Source organism: Sceloporus occidentalis, unplaced genomic scaffold (assembly GCF_023333645.1).
Source record: "Sceloporus occidentalis isolate IW3139 unplaced genomic scaffold, rSceOcc1.0.p SCAF_5, whole genome shotgun sequence".
Lineage (NCBI taxonomy): Eukaryota > Metazoa > Chordata > Lepidosauria > Squamata > Phrynosomatidae > Sceloporus > Sceloporus occidentalis.
Window position 1 is genome coordinate 133,218,118 of NW_028316985.1, and position 14,780 is coordinate 133,232,897.

The 14,780-nt window shown below is 38.5% G+C and overlaps 1 protein-coding gene across 7 annotated transcripts in view; it reads right to left on the reverse strand.

The window, feature by feature from the left end:
* LOC149312843 (H(+)/Cl(-) exchange transporter 3) overlaps positions 1-14,780 on the reverse strand; it is a 60,125-nt gene that overhangs the window by 24,820 nt on the left and 20,525 nt on the right. For all 7 annotated transcript variants that reach the window (XM_089525501.1, XM_089525496.1, XM_089525498.1 and 4 more), the window contains 2 exons: positions 1,481-1,641; positions 539-638 (listed from right to left, as the gene is read on the reverse strand). In XM_089525501.1, coding sequence (XP_089381627.1) covers positions 539-638; positions 1,481-1,641 — 261 coding nt within the window. The remainder of the gene's footprint in view (positions 1-538; positions 639-1,480; positions 1,642-14,780) is intronic.

Genomic DNA, 14,780 nt, shown 5'->3' on the forward strand with positions numbered 1-14,780 from the left:
GCTCATCCACACAAAGATGAGTAATCAGTGGAACCATATAACCATTTGAATTCATGGAGATCTTCATATGTACAGGTGCTACATGACTGTGTGGTTTAAGAAAGGAAACAAAGAGGAAAAGCATCCACACTGATCTACACCCTCCTGCCAAATTGCAACTAGAAATTGCAAATGCAGTCTTACCCCTACTAACCTGGAAGTAAATTACTGAACCCAATAGAGCTTACTTCCAAGCAGGAAGTACAGTGTGCCTGCAGCATATGTGGGCGCGCCTTACGTGGCTTCCAGCATATGTTGGAAGCTGCACTGGAAAAAACTTTGGTGCACCCCGGAACAGGTAATGGGGTGCATGCCCATGGCGTGCACCTCGCCCTGTGAGCACGAGCCCCAGTACTTCTAATGGGGCTCGAACGTACGCGTTTTTTCCCTTACACAGGGGGTGGGGAAACGGATCCCCACATAAGGGAAGGGTACACTGTATTATCCTGAATTTTAGCAAGTTTCAAAAACTAGAATGATGTCTCCAAGTTGTACTCACCTGATGCCAATCCAGTTAGTGTTACAACCAGCCATCCCGACCATGCATCATACAAACTCTTTGTCATCTCCCATGCTGATTCCTTCTTCTTGCTATTGATCTGAGGAAACAAAATATGTATGAATCTTTAATGGATTAATATATTATATACAAAGTATATCTTGTCTTGCTAAACTACGGCTCCTAAATTATAGACAGTAAGACCCTGAAACTTCCATGTTTCTTACTCAATGATTCAACCACTGTTCGATTTTTTTATTTGTGGAAAGTTATCAGATACTGGAGGGGTGAAGCCCTTTTCGTACTGCTAGACTTTGCTTAGCCTCTTACTCTGAGGCCAATTCTCCACAAGCAAGATTCCATCTTTCCTGTTCTTCCCCCAACGGCATGATTCAGACAGAACCAACAGATCCTACTGCTTGTGCTTAGAAAAATGCAGACACATGGCAAATGGTTACATATTCCCAAGGAAGATGTTTGCTAAACATAAGTAATCTGAACTGCCAAATATAAAAATAGTACAGTGGTTCCTTGCCTTACGGGGGGGATCCGTTCCGGACCCCACCGCATAAGGCAAGTTCTGCCTATGCTCGAGTCCCATTGAGTGTAATGGGGCTTGTGTACGCGGCGGTTCGTGTTTGTGGCGGTGCGACGGTGCAAGTGCTGTGGACACATGCACCATTCAGGAAATGGCATGTGGCTTCCAGCATAAGCTGGAAGCCACGTAAAAGGCATCCACATACAACGTGGGCGCACTGCATTTTCACCCAACAATGAATCATATGAATATTTTCTGCTGCATTGCTTAATATTCACTGAGCAGCAACAACATAACATCTGTACTGGACAACAAATGTTCTTGTCTTTAATTCATTATCTTCTGACTTGTAATGATACATAAAAGCATAATGAAAATTAGTATCTTAAAGTAGTTTTTAGTACCCTTCTGTGTCTCTCTCTGTCTTTGCACTTCTCTCGCACCCAATCAATGGTATGGAAGTCATCATAGGTTCCAACCCCAGGAATGGGCTCATCCAAGAGGTCCAGCAAGTGTGTTGTACTATTAATACTTCCTCCATTTGTCATTGTATAGTGAGTTCCAGCTATGGGGAAAGAATAAAAAATGATTAAGTTCTATAGCAGAAATATTTGTTTATATAGCCTATGTGTACTGATACTCTAACCATAAATCAAATACAGTCCTCCCTCCATTCCCGTGGACTTGGGATGCACGTCCCTTGACTGGTGGTGCAGTGGTTAAATGCCTGTACTACAGCCATTCACTTACAAACCATAAGGTAGCAAGTTCAATACCAGCTCAGGGGCTCAAGCTCAACTCAGACTTGCCTCCTTCAGAGGTCACTAAAATGAGTACCCAGATTGTTGGGGCAATCAGCTTACACTTTGTTAACTGCATAGGGGGTGCTTAAATGTAGTGATAAGCAGTATAGAAATATACTTGCTATTGCTTGCTATTGACTATCTGTGAGAGGCAAACAGAGAGGGTTAAAATGGGGTACGTGCCTGCATTCAAGCCAATAGGGCTTGAATATGTGCAATTTCCCATTTTTTTCTTTATTGAAATTATATGTTGTACATAAAAGAAACAACATATCCAACAAGTTAGACAGATAAACACCCCTAACTAAACAGACTATGAGGGATATACATAGTCTGTGTTTTCTAAAAACAAACACACAAACATACAGAACTACTAAGGTACAACAAAAATTACATATAATACTGTTTCTATGTAATACTGACTAAAATATCATCTATGCTTGCAAAATAACTTCCCTAACCTTTCGTTACCAGCATATTTCATTTCCCGTATAGTATAACAAATTTTATAGACAAATATGTTTCCTTTTGGCCTAATACCTTATAGTGGGAATCTCGACATTATATTAGTCATCAATATAAACAATATAAACGGTGTTGCAATGAAGCTTAGTATGTAGTATTCAGGGTTCCCTCCCGTTTCTTATTATTTATTTATTTACCCTCTCTATACAGTCATCCGTCCATATTTGCGGCTTTGATTATTCACGGATTTCATTAACATGTTCTCTCTAGGACTGTCTAGGTCCTCCAGTGCAACTCTGTGGTCAGCTTTAACTAAAAGTTGCACTGAAAGACCATTTGGAGCTACTCCAGTGCCATTCTATGGTCAGTGTATGTTGGATATTGACCACAGAGTTGCACTGGAGGACCTAGAGATTCCTAGAGAAGTGTCCTCCGGTAAAAACATGGTGTTTTTGTTATTTGCGTTTTTTCCATATTCACAGGGATCTTGTTTCCCTAACCCTAGCGAATATGGAGGGACAACTGTACTTTCTAACACAGGACCAGTCCTCTTCTATTTTTCCTTTTGTTTTCCCCTTCATCAAAGCTGTCAGTATATCCATCTCCATTGCTTCATAAAGCTTCAATAGCCATTCTTCTATTGCAAGTGTCTCTGAGTTTTTCCATGTTTTAGCCAAAATAATCCTGTCTGAGGTGACCATATATAAGACGATAGAGTGTGGTTTTTCCCCCGGTCTCTTTATCCAAAACTGAAGTCATATTGAGCAAGAATAAAAGTGGATCAAAAGGAAATTTCTGTTTCCAGATCTCAGATACTGTTAGATGGATTTCCCCCCCAAAACCTTTCTGCTTCCTTGCATGTCCACCATAGATGAAAAAAGTTTGCATCGATGTTGTGGCATTTCCAACATGCCGCGTCATGCTTTTTGTAGATCAGATTAATTTTGTGGGGAGATATATGCCAATGATGTAACATTTTTTTAAAAAAAAATCTTTGTAATTCTGGCAAAGTGCAAAGTTGCTAGAGTTCTGCCAAGCTTTTTCCCATTTCTCCAACTCTATGATCTTGCCAACTTCTTATGACCACTTTATCATTGTGTGTTTTATCATTTCGTTCTCTAAATCTCTTTTTTGTAAGATCTTGTAATACTTGGAGATGTGTTTCATATTTTTATCGAATATGATTTCATCTATTTCAGTTTTGGTCACACTTATTCCAATATTTTTATCATCTGTTTTAAACCATTCTGTTATTTGTCTATATTTCCCGTTTTTGCGGGCGGAGTCCGGAACGGATCCCTCGCAAAAACAGAGGGAGAACTATAAAAGAAGGCCTGCTGATGAGTGGGGCTCTTGGAGATTTCTTATTCATAAAGTTACTGTGCATTGAGACTGACGTGATGGCAAATAAAAACTACAAATTATCATGTTCTGTTTTGGATGTGATACTGTACACTGCTCATCAGACAGCGTCTGACAGAAACCATTTCTTTCAAAGTTATATATACAAATAATTGCATTCCTAGCAACGACAGGAAAACTCTCAAACACTAAGAGGAAAACTAATTTGCTCATCTTTCTCGTATTAATAGCCCCTACCACTAATGGACTGGCATGTTCAGACATCACAATAAGCTAGGCTTCTCTGGAACCCTGGATCATTGTTGTGGCTTAATGCGGATACTAGCTACTTTTAAATATGAGATCAAAGATTATTTTTTAAAAAACTTTGACAAACCAGAGTGAAGACATCTACACTGCTGCAATCTATGTGTAAAGCAGCTATCTTTTGTATCATGTGAGGCTAAAGTTAGAACACTCCTTTCACTGTCAAGCAGGCTAACAGACAACTATCTTCAGGAAAAAGGTTTGGCCATCAGATGCCAATTGCTTACCATTATACCTAGCCAATTAAAGCAACTGTCATTGCAATTTCATAGGTGGATATGTATTCCAAAAAGACTCTTAAAATGAAGGAGAGACAGAACACAAACATTTTAACTACATAAAATATATGCATGACTTTTCATGAAACTATATCTGTGTAGACTAGGAGTGTGGAAAGTGTGGCCCACCAAATGTTGTTGGACTGTAAAGCCTCAACCAATAGAAAGATGCTGAGAGCAGCAGTTTAACAAAATCTAGAAGCCTAGAAGTTCCCTTGCCCTGATGCCTCAACCAATAGAAAGATGCTAAGAGCTGCAGTTTAACAAAATGTAGAAGCCTAGAAGTTCCCTTGCCCCATATGAAGACCTTTCATCATTCAAGCTGCACTTTGATTGCTCATAACTTCACACTATGTTCTTCGAAGAGCTGGTGTTGTTCTGAAAAAATGACACATTATCATCAAAGAGGAGGCTGCCTGTTCCCATGTTAAGTGTCTTCTCTTCTGGAATATGGATTAATATACTGAAATATCATATAGAATGAATACTACTGTGTTCTTGCATAATTCCTGACTGATGATTATTAACCAGTTGAGATTAATAAACGTCGCAACACTCTGAAACTGCAAATAATGAAAATGTTGTTGTAGTTGTTGCTGTTGCTGTAGTTGTGTACCTTCAAGTTATTTCTGACTTATAGCAATCCTAAGACAAACCTATCACTGCGTTTTCTTAGCAAGGTTTGTTCAGAAGGGATTTGCCTTTGACTTCCTCTGAGGCTGAGAGAGTGCGAGTAGCACAAGGTCATCCAGCAGGTTCCCGGGATGGAAATTAGAATCCTGGTCTCCAGAGTTGTAGTCTAACACTTAAACCACTATCCCATGTTGGCTCTCATTGAAAATATACTAAACATCAATAAAGCTGCATACAAACATTGGAATTTTTTAAGTTTGGGGCACACTCCATCCACATTTTCAACACTTTTCTTATTGTCATGTGTGTAATTTTGCAAAGTGTCAATTAAAAAAAACATTGCTCAAGTTTTAGCCACTTTATAACCAGTGTTACAGTGTGGTTAAATGAGCATCAACAGCTACCCCTCATTTCTATGTATAAGATTACAAGCATATGTTTTTCATTATACAGTCGTCCCTCCGTTTTCGCAACTTGAGATCCACATCCCTCGCTTATGCAAGGACAGCAAATGGAGGGGGACAAAATGGGGTGTCCGCAGGCAGGCACTGCCATTCAAGCCAATGGGGCCTGAATATTAACGGTTTACATTTTCGCAGGAGAGAGGGGTCCAGAATGGATCCCCACGAAAACGGAAGGGTGACTGTATACAAAAGCAAAATAAAAATAAACCCACCAGAAAAACTGAAATACATTAAGTTTTTAGTATTTTTGTAACGATAAATGTGTCAACTTATAAAAATAAAAAATTAATTCCTATTCCTTCAGCTTTTCTTCCACTCTTTAAAAAACTTCTCCTAAGCAAATTATTTCTTCCTCTCTACAGCCTTGCTTTTGGCAATTTAGTGTAGCGAATGGTTGGAGAAATTTTCTGAAGGTATCCTTGGGTCATGGCTACACTATGAAAGTAGGTCACACTGCCAGGTACACTAGTTAACAGGTTTCAAGTAACACATTTCAAAACAGAACTTCAGCACCTTCAGAATGACATCTGCTCATGGCTGAGCTACTTAGTCTATAGAAATTTTTTCAAATAGAGTGAGTGAAAACCAGCAGGTTTAAATTCTTGATTTCAGCACCCTGATGCAATTTCCAACATAGCTCAGGACTCTGGTTTCTCTTCAGATCGTATAAATCTTTCGCCTTTTACTGTACTTCTCACTAATCATAGCCCATTTTCTAAGTCATAGGAATTTATCACACGTGAAATTTGAACTGCAATCCAAAGCAAATCTGAAGGGAAGGGGAAGCAGAGTCAATTCAAATCGAAGGCAATTCAAGTGATTAATTATCTCAGGTGAAGAGCGGAATTGTGGTTATTCCTGAGGCAAAGTGGAGCGAGTGCAAAATAAATTATCACACCAGTACTTACCATGCAGATTCACCTATTCGAATTGGCACCCTTGCACATGCTCAGTGGGGCTCTGAATGCACCGTGAACCTTTGCCCTTCTGGGGTGAAGAAGGGGGCCATTTCCTAATTCCAGTTTCACGTGAATGCTAGCCTCACGTGAATGATTGCTTCAAATTTCTTCTTCCCTTCTATTTTATTCTATTTTTTACTCTATTTATTCTATTTCAACATTTTAGCAACGCCCACAACTCCCGCCATGTGTGATCTCGAGTATACATACAGCCACAGCCCAATGTGTCCTCCCTGTCATTCATGCAACATTCAAACGTGTCCTCAGTCTATCCATCCCTTCACAGAACATCCAAATCTGTCAGCCACATCCAAACATGTCCTCAGTCTATCCATCCCTTCATGCAACATCCAAATCTGTCAGCCACATCCAAACGTGTCCTCAGTTTATCCATCCCTTCATGCAACATCCAAATCTGTCAGCCACATCCAAACGTGTCCTCAGTCTATCCATCCCTTCATGCAACATCCAAATCTGTCAGCCACATCCAAACGTGTCCTCCGTTCTTGAAGGAATATCGGAAGCAAATGGAGCAAAACTGCAGCTCTGCATCATGGGAAATTTGCCACCTTGGAGGTTTTGGGGTGTACCAGGACCGAAGGAAAGTTGCATTCTGCACCAGACCAATTCGGATTGAAATCAAAGTGAGCTTGGAAACAATTTTTGTGAATTCACTTGTTACTGAATTCACCGTCATCAGGAGTTACTTTGGAGTGACTATGGATCTGGCTCGGAACTACTTCCCATAGAAAGCAATCACGTGTGATATTCTATCACATTTTAACATGAATTCGCATGGTTGGAGCAGGAGTGACTTCAGACTGGAGCTGCAAAACCCATCGTGTGATATCATCGTTAAATGACATCTTCCTGGAATGGAGTTTCTAAGAGATATGACCTGGTCAAAGAAATTTCTCCGAGGGAGTAATGGAATAAAGTATGATGGTGAAAATGATCTTGACACAAAAGTGAAAGGGGCAGCAGTATACTACATGTTTCTTCCTTTAGAGACCAAAGGACTACATTCTTGTATACTTTTGTGAGTGGTTGTAATTGAATGTCATGATAAACTATGTCATTGGGATGCAAGTAAGCCTACATGAGTGCTGGGCTTTGCATCTCTCCAAAAGCTATTTTTGCTTTTTAATTAACCACGTCTTGTCATTTTATCCAAACCTGGCAAACTAGTTGATTTTAAAATATTTTTTCTGAAATATTTTTTTCTGAAATAAATCAATTGCAAACAATGATTGACATCCATTAAATATTTCCATATACATTAATAATAAAATAAAATACAGAAAATCTGCGAGGTCCTAATGATACAAAGAGACCAATAGTTGCAGCTTTTTATTAAAGCCAAAGCAGATGAATCATATCCCATCCCTATAATCAGAAATGGGGGTGGAGGAGAGTAGGGGTGAGTTTGGTTCAATGAAAAATGCCCAACAAATTGTTTTGAAATTTGATAGACGAACTAGGTTTTAGGAATGGCATATAGAAGGTATAAGAAATGGCGTATTTTTATGTAAGTTTAAATCTTATGATGGCAATTCTAGAAGTTTAACAAGTTTGTTGGGTCTTCTTCCCCAATAAACTTTGCTAACATAGGATTTTTAGGACTATTCTGTCTGTACAGGGCTTTTTTTTGTGTATGCCCTCCCCCCTTTGTTAGATTAAAGGAACTATAAATGTGCTTTTGGCCTAGTAATACTGTTACATATTTGCCCTTTTCATTCAGAAGGTACATTTTCAGACCATTTTAGTCTACTGTTGATGATATGGCTTGTTTATTATATGGTTTGTCATGGTAGACGCTCCATAAGAACCTGTATAAGTTTACCAACAGCTTCAGCTACAGAAAGTGTGTCTTTAAACTGTGGAGCAGAGGAAGGAAGGAAAGTCTAGATAAATAGTTAAGAGTGCCAATCAGTCTAAGCATACTGTTAAAACTCTCTGTATTGGAGATGACTGGGTAAGGACTGCCCAGGAGATGGAAGAGGAATAGATATTTGGATTTTGAACTTAGCAAAATCTGTAAAAGAAATTATTTCAAATCGGAGTGCTATCATAAGCAAGGAGTGAAATCTCAAGCGACAGCCTGAGGCACAAAAACATACACTCATATATTCACCCCCACCCCAATTGAGTATTCCTCTCTAAGTTTTGGGGACAATGAAATGTTTCTGTTCATGTTTCACAATGAAGTTAATCACTTTCAGTCCTCAGGATACCACAAACTATAAATCTAGAAAATATTTTTGATATAATAAAACAAGAATCATGAAGTGTTAGTAAAGTCTATAAATGTTTTCTTTGCAAATCACATCAAATTCTTCATTAGAAAGCTTTCCCAAGTCATACCCCCATACAAAGCAATTATATACACTGTACTGCCAGAGTCATGGGGACAGTGCACAATTGTCAAGCTTCGCACCATCCCAAAACATGTAGATTACACTACGCAATACTATTAATAGCAGGCCATAAATATCCAAATATTTATCATACTCTCATCTAAACTTTTCTTTCATTTTTCATAGCAGTATTTTAATACAAAGCAAATCAAATTCTGTTCCAGAAAGGCAATTAGTTGCAAGACCAGGTCAAAAGTCAAAGGATTTTGCTGAGAATGAAAAGGGGGAGGGAAAACCTAAAACAAGTTGTAATAAAACAGAAGCTGAACTGTAGAACATATTTTGTCAGCTGTTAGAACTGCGTACATTGCTCATCCACATGGCAGGTCAGTAAAAGCATGTGAGCAACAGTAATACCACAACAGAATAAAAAAACATAGCTGTCTATTGAAAAGTCTGCTTTGTTGTCTTCTGGAAACAGCATAAAATTTATTTTATTTTTATTTACAAATTTATTTCAATATTGGAAATGGAAAACTGAAGCTAAGAAGTAATGTCTCCACACAAAGTCACAAGCAAGTGTGACTGAACAAAATAAACATAAATGTTTTGAGAGAGATATAGGATATTCTGGAATAGGAACTACAGTGGAGCCTTGTTATACGCTGGGGGTTGGTTCCAAGAGCCCCCGTGTATAACAAAATCCATGTATGGTCAAGTCCCATTGAATATAATGACATAGCAAAATGGTGTCCCTTAAAAAAAATGGAAAATCAAGGTTTGTTATTTGAAATTTATACTTTTTTTTAACATTTTCAAACCATGTCTTCTTGAATCTGTGTATAAAAAATCCGTGTATAAGAAGGGCTGACTGTACTACTATCTAAATGCAAACAAGCTCAGGATTCTACTTTCTCAAATCCAGTCCATCGGCCCTTCATATTCACGGGGGTTCTGTTCCAGACCACCACCACCCCCTCCCACAGATGGCAAATTCCATGGGACCTTAAGTTCCATTCTCCTTAATGGTGGTGCAACGTGTGCATGGCCACATTGGGGCAGCTGTGTGCATGCACCACAATTGAGAATGGGGCTAACTATACAATAATCTGGAGACCTTTCAGGCCTGTGGCTCACCATCTGTGGCTCACCAACTTGCAATATGGTACCTATTTTTTTTAATGTATATCTTTCTCTCTCCACACCTCTGTTTTTCTCACAACAACCCACAACTAACCAACCATTCATTTCTCATTTCAGTGGAAACCAGAAGTGTGTTGTGGTTTCTCCCATTCTAGGAACAAGGCAAGCTACAAATCCCATAAATACATTTTTAAAAATTAAAAACACTCCATGGAGGCCCATGGAGTGGGCGTGAAAAGTGTATGTGGCTTCTGACCTCTCCATGGCTGCCCAACCTTGCACTAAATTTCAGTTCAAAGAATTCTTTCCAACCAGGAAACCTTTCTCAGGATGACAGACAAGATGAAGGGCAGTACAGTTATCTCCTCCTTTATGATAATCTTTCAAAGAGGAAGAGACGATCCACCTGGTCTTCTCTATCATCCCAACGAAAAACTCACTACTGCCAAAATGGTGTAACTGACTGATTTATGTTAAACACTGGAAAATGTTTTTCTTTGAAGTTTATAATCTGTTTATACTGGCCTAGAAACCATGGCTTAATCCCCATGCTGAAATGTTCAGAGCACATTTATATTTTATTTATTGTCATAGTCCGACTTTCTCCTAGTAGAAGGCACAATGTGTCTTACAACATATTATGTATTAATACAAATTATTGCTAAGAACATTATAACATTAAAATCAGTTTAAAACAATTAAACAAGCCTTCCTAATAAGCCCAAATACTGAACCAAAACGGTTTTAAAGCATTAAGTGACATACCACTAAACAGAAGAAGAGTACAAAAATACAGTTAAAAGATGTTTCTTTTAACATTTAATGGTTTGGGCCCTGTCTAAATAAAGTATGTATCTTGTGTAAGGAGAATGGGAAGGGGGCTGCTTAACTTCCTGTGGAAGGCAGTTTCTCACTTTGAGAACAGCCACCAAAGATGGCTCTTTCTCAGGAGGTCCTCACCAAATGCTCCTGTGAGGATGGCATGGCTGAGAGAAAGCCTCTTTCCCCCTGGAAAAAACAATAAAACTCAGACTTGCATGAGGTGATGCAGTCCTTCAGATAGTGTGGGCCAATAAAGAGATATTGTACTGGATTGTAAGGGAAGGAATAAAGGTTACACACATACATCCACAATCATATCATCTCTTATCTTACCTTGTATGGGACAAAACAGTACCCAGTATCCAAAGATTATTATTGTGCATGTAGAAACAGCTCTAGCCAGCATTAAGTGGCAAAAGCACAATCCCTCCTGTCCTGCAGCCCCTTCCCCATTCTTTAAAATCCACTCAATAACACTGAACAATGCTCTAGAACAGGGTTTCAACATAGAGGACTGCAGGCAGGAGAAGCCAAAAGTCCCAACAATACCATCACATTGGATTTTGGTCCACACAATCATACAGAACTACATATTATTGTTTTATCTGATTCAGTTATTATTATACTGGTATCAAGCAATTTATAAAATATCTACTCTTTGTTGATTCCCTGAGCAGAGTCTAGTAAGTCCAATACCAAGCCACCTTAAGACGTTTAAATACACAAGGAACAGGAACTGATATTTATCTACAAGGCCACGAAAGCCAATGTTCAAACAATTGACCAGCCAACCAGAAAACCTTAAAGAAAAGATCTAACTGATAATGTCTAACAAGTATTAAACAAACCTGGCCTTCCAGCAACATTCACAAACACTGGAAAACTGTAATATAATTTTGATCTGTCTCATTGGAGATTAAGTCTGACAGCATATTTTCAGTATCTTGTCAACACTCATTTTCGGAACAAAGAGACATTATTATGATTACCTTCCCACCAGATGCCTTGCACAGAAACACACAGAAATGGGGTATTATTAATCTAAAGCATTAAATTAATGATACACTGACCTATTTTAACTGATGATGTACAATGTCTGATCAATGGAAATTAGACAATGTAGAGCCTATATCAATCCTCCAAAATACCATTTGTGTTCTGTGGAAATGTAATTCTCTCTTTTTGCTATTAATGATTTGTTACAGAATAATCATTTTGGATGAATGCACAAAGTACTCATGTTCTTCTCTTAGCTTTGTTAAAAGACCCTTCAGACAGTGGTTTATTAGATATGCTGGTCCAAGACATTTGCTGGGATTTTAACTCCCTAGAGGCTACTATGATTCATTCTCCCCTTGACCTTCTTTGACCTGAGCATGACTCCTCTTGGAAGGAAACCATAAAAACCCTTTCAATTCATAAAGCTGCATAAGCACTTCCTAACATTCACCCATTCCCCCATCGATCAGCACATGCAAAGGAGGACTATCAGTTCAAAATGGATGTAACTGCATAAAACTACTGTATTAAAATGTCTTTGTGCAGAATAGCTTGATAGGTTTTTGATTGGATTTGTGCAGAATAGCATTAAGTTGTTAGACTCCAGAAATCTGGAGCATCCTTCTGAAACCTAAGTGACACCCATCCTGTTTAAGACATCAGTTTTGTCTAGAGTGCAAATAAATTAATCCTGACATAAATTATTGCATAGTACGTCATCTGCCTGGGATATTGATTCTCAGTGAATGCCTAACTTCTAGCTCCAAGTTGATTCCTGCAAGCAGGTGTCCTGTGGTTGGATCCCAAGATCTATGAACTCATTTTTCTGTAACAAAGTATGTAGCAAGATTTGCACAAATTGCACAAATGGCAGACTTCCAATTACTTTTAAAAAGGCTGTGAGCCCTCCTGGGAGTGATCAATATTCTGCCTTCATATTTAAGTATGTTCATTCAAGCCATTCCGGTCTAATCCCTGCACATTTGCAAACACAAAAGAAGCAGGGCTGGCACTGCCATCAGACTATGAGGGGGTGGGGAAGATTCCCCAATCCAACAGAGCCCCTTTCCACACCTGAAGAGAGCTGTCAACAATACCCACCTTTCCCACTGGCCAAGAAAGAAAGAAAGCATCTACACTCCCTCCCACCCAAGCAAGCACTGGTAATCCAAAATGATAGCTTAAGAATCACTGTTTATGCTGCAGCTGATCTTTAAGGTTTCTCAGACTGATTCATGGATTCTCAGACTTGATCCTCCTAAAAAAAGTTTCTTCCTAAAAACTGTCTCACTAGGTAGGGAAAAAAAATATGATGGATCTGATGGATCTTGTTCTTAGTGGAGAATGGCAAAAGCAATATCATATAGCCTAAGTGAACTACTACAGCAAATCTGATAACATAACCAACAAAGAATGAATATAGCTTGACCCAGGAAGATCACAGCTTGTTAACAGAAGTAGCTTATCTAGAAGCATTTAAATTTACTACCAAATGTAAAAGCACAACGGCTTTGTGCTTTTTCTTTTCGCTGGGACCCAATGGTATAGTTCAATTGATAAAAATAATTCTGTCAGATGATTCAGAAGCCTGCAATTCCTGCACCTGCTATCTCAGTCCATACCCAGATTCCATCCAGATATTCTCTGTAGGGCAGTGAAACTTCTGAAGAGCAGATTTTCAGTAGTAGTAGTAGTAGTAGTAGTAGTTATAAACATAGTTTTATAAACATAGTTTTATAAGTATAAAAAAGTCCTGTATTGTTTCATTGCTCTATTATTTTGGATATTTTAACTGGGGTGAGTGCAGACTTTTCTGGTTATTTCTTTAAAAACACAACATCAAGCTGTCTAAGCAGATTTATTGAAAAATAATTGTAATTATGTTTTGTGCTTAGACTGCAGAAAAGAAAAGCTATATAATAAGATTTTTCAGGTAACTGTAGAACATCAGCAGGATAAGACAGAATTGATTCTGACACACGTTGCACTGAAAGACAGAACGAGATCAAAGGAAATCTAGAGAAACCTGAGACAAAGCATTCAATACAATATTTATATTTAATAAACAACTAACAGTATTGTTAAAAGGCACTTGTTCATTAGTCATAAGCTTTGTTATTGTTAAACCTAACAGTTCTGTGGGAACTTGAAGGATTAAATATTCAATTTTTTTAAAAAAGTAATTTGATTCCAGATTAAAGGACTCAACTTTTTACCCTTTTGTAGGTTGATAAAATAAGTACCCAGCTTATTGGGGGCAACTGGCTTACAAATTGTAAACCGCATAGAGAGTGCCAAGTTCACTATTAAACGGTATAGAAATGTAAATGGTATTGCTATTATATAGCATTTAAAGAAAAATAAATGAATTCAGTAGATCTATTTACAGTGGAAAATAAAAGAAAATTACAGTGGGCCCTTTGTATCCACTGGACCCGCCCATCCCATTCATACTAAAAGCTGTGGATCCTCAAATTCCATTAAATACAATGCCACAGTGAAATAGTGTCCCTTATATAAATTAGCTAAAAGGTTTCCTTTTTGGAGAATGTGTGTGTGTGTGTGTGTGTGTGTGTGTGTGTGTGTATTCTCAAGCCACAGATGGATATGGGTATCAATGAATCAGTGGATACGGACGACTGGCTGTACAGACATTCTAGGGACTTTTAATCTCAAATAGCAGTTTTACTTGTGACACAGAGACTTTATACATGATTAGTATTCATACACACACACACACACACACACACAGAGAGAGAGAGAGAGAGAGAGAGAGAGAGAGAGAATAAGGATACAGTTCCCTATGTTGAGGCCTGACAATGTGAAACAGATGAAAGGTGTGCAACAGTTATAAGCCATAAACATGACTTCTTGCATTCTTTCTAAAGCCAGCATGGGATTTCATGAAACTGGGCTTATACACTTGTAAAAATTCATGCACAGCCAAAAAGAAAAACAAATGGGTCTTAGAACAGATGAAACCTGAACTCTCCCTGGAAGTCAAGGGCCCATACAGACAGGCCAAACTAAGACAGACTCAATTTAGTCATCTTGGGGCCCATACAATCAGGCCAAAATAAAGCTGCTTCGGGTCACTTTGGAGGTATGCTGTT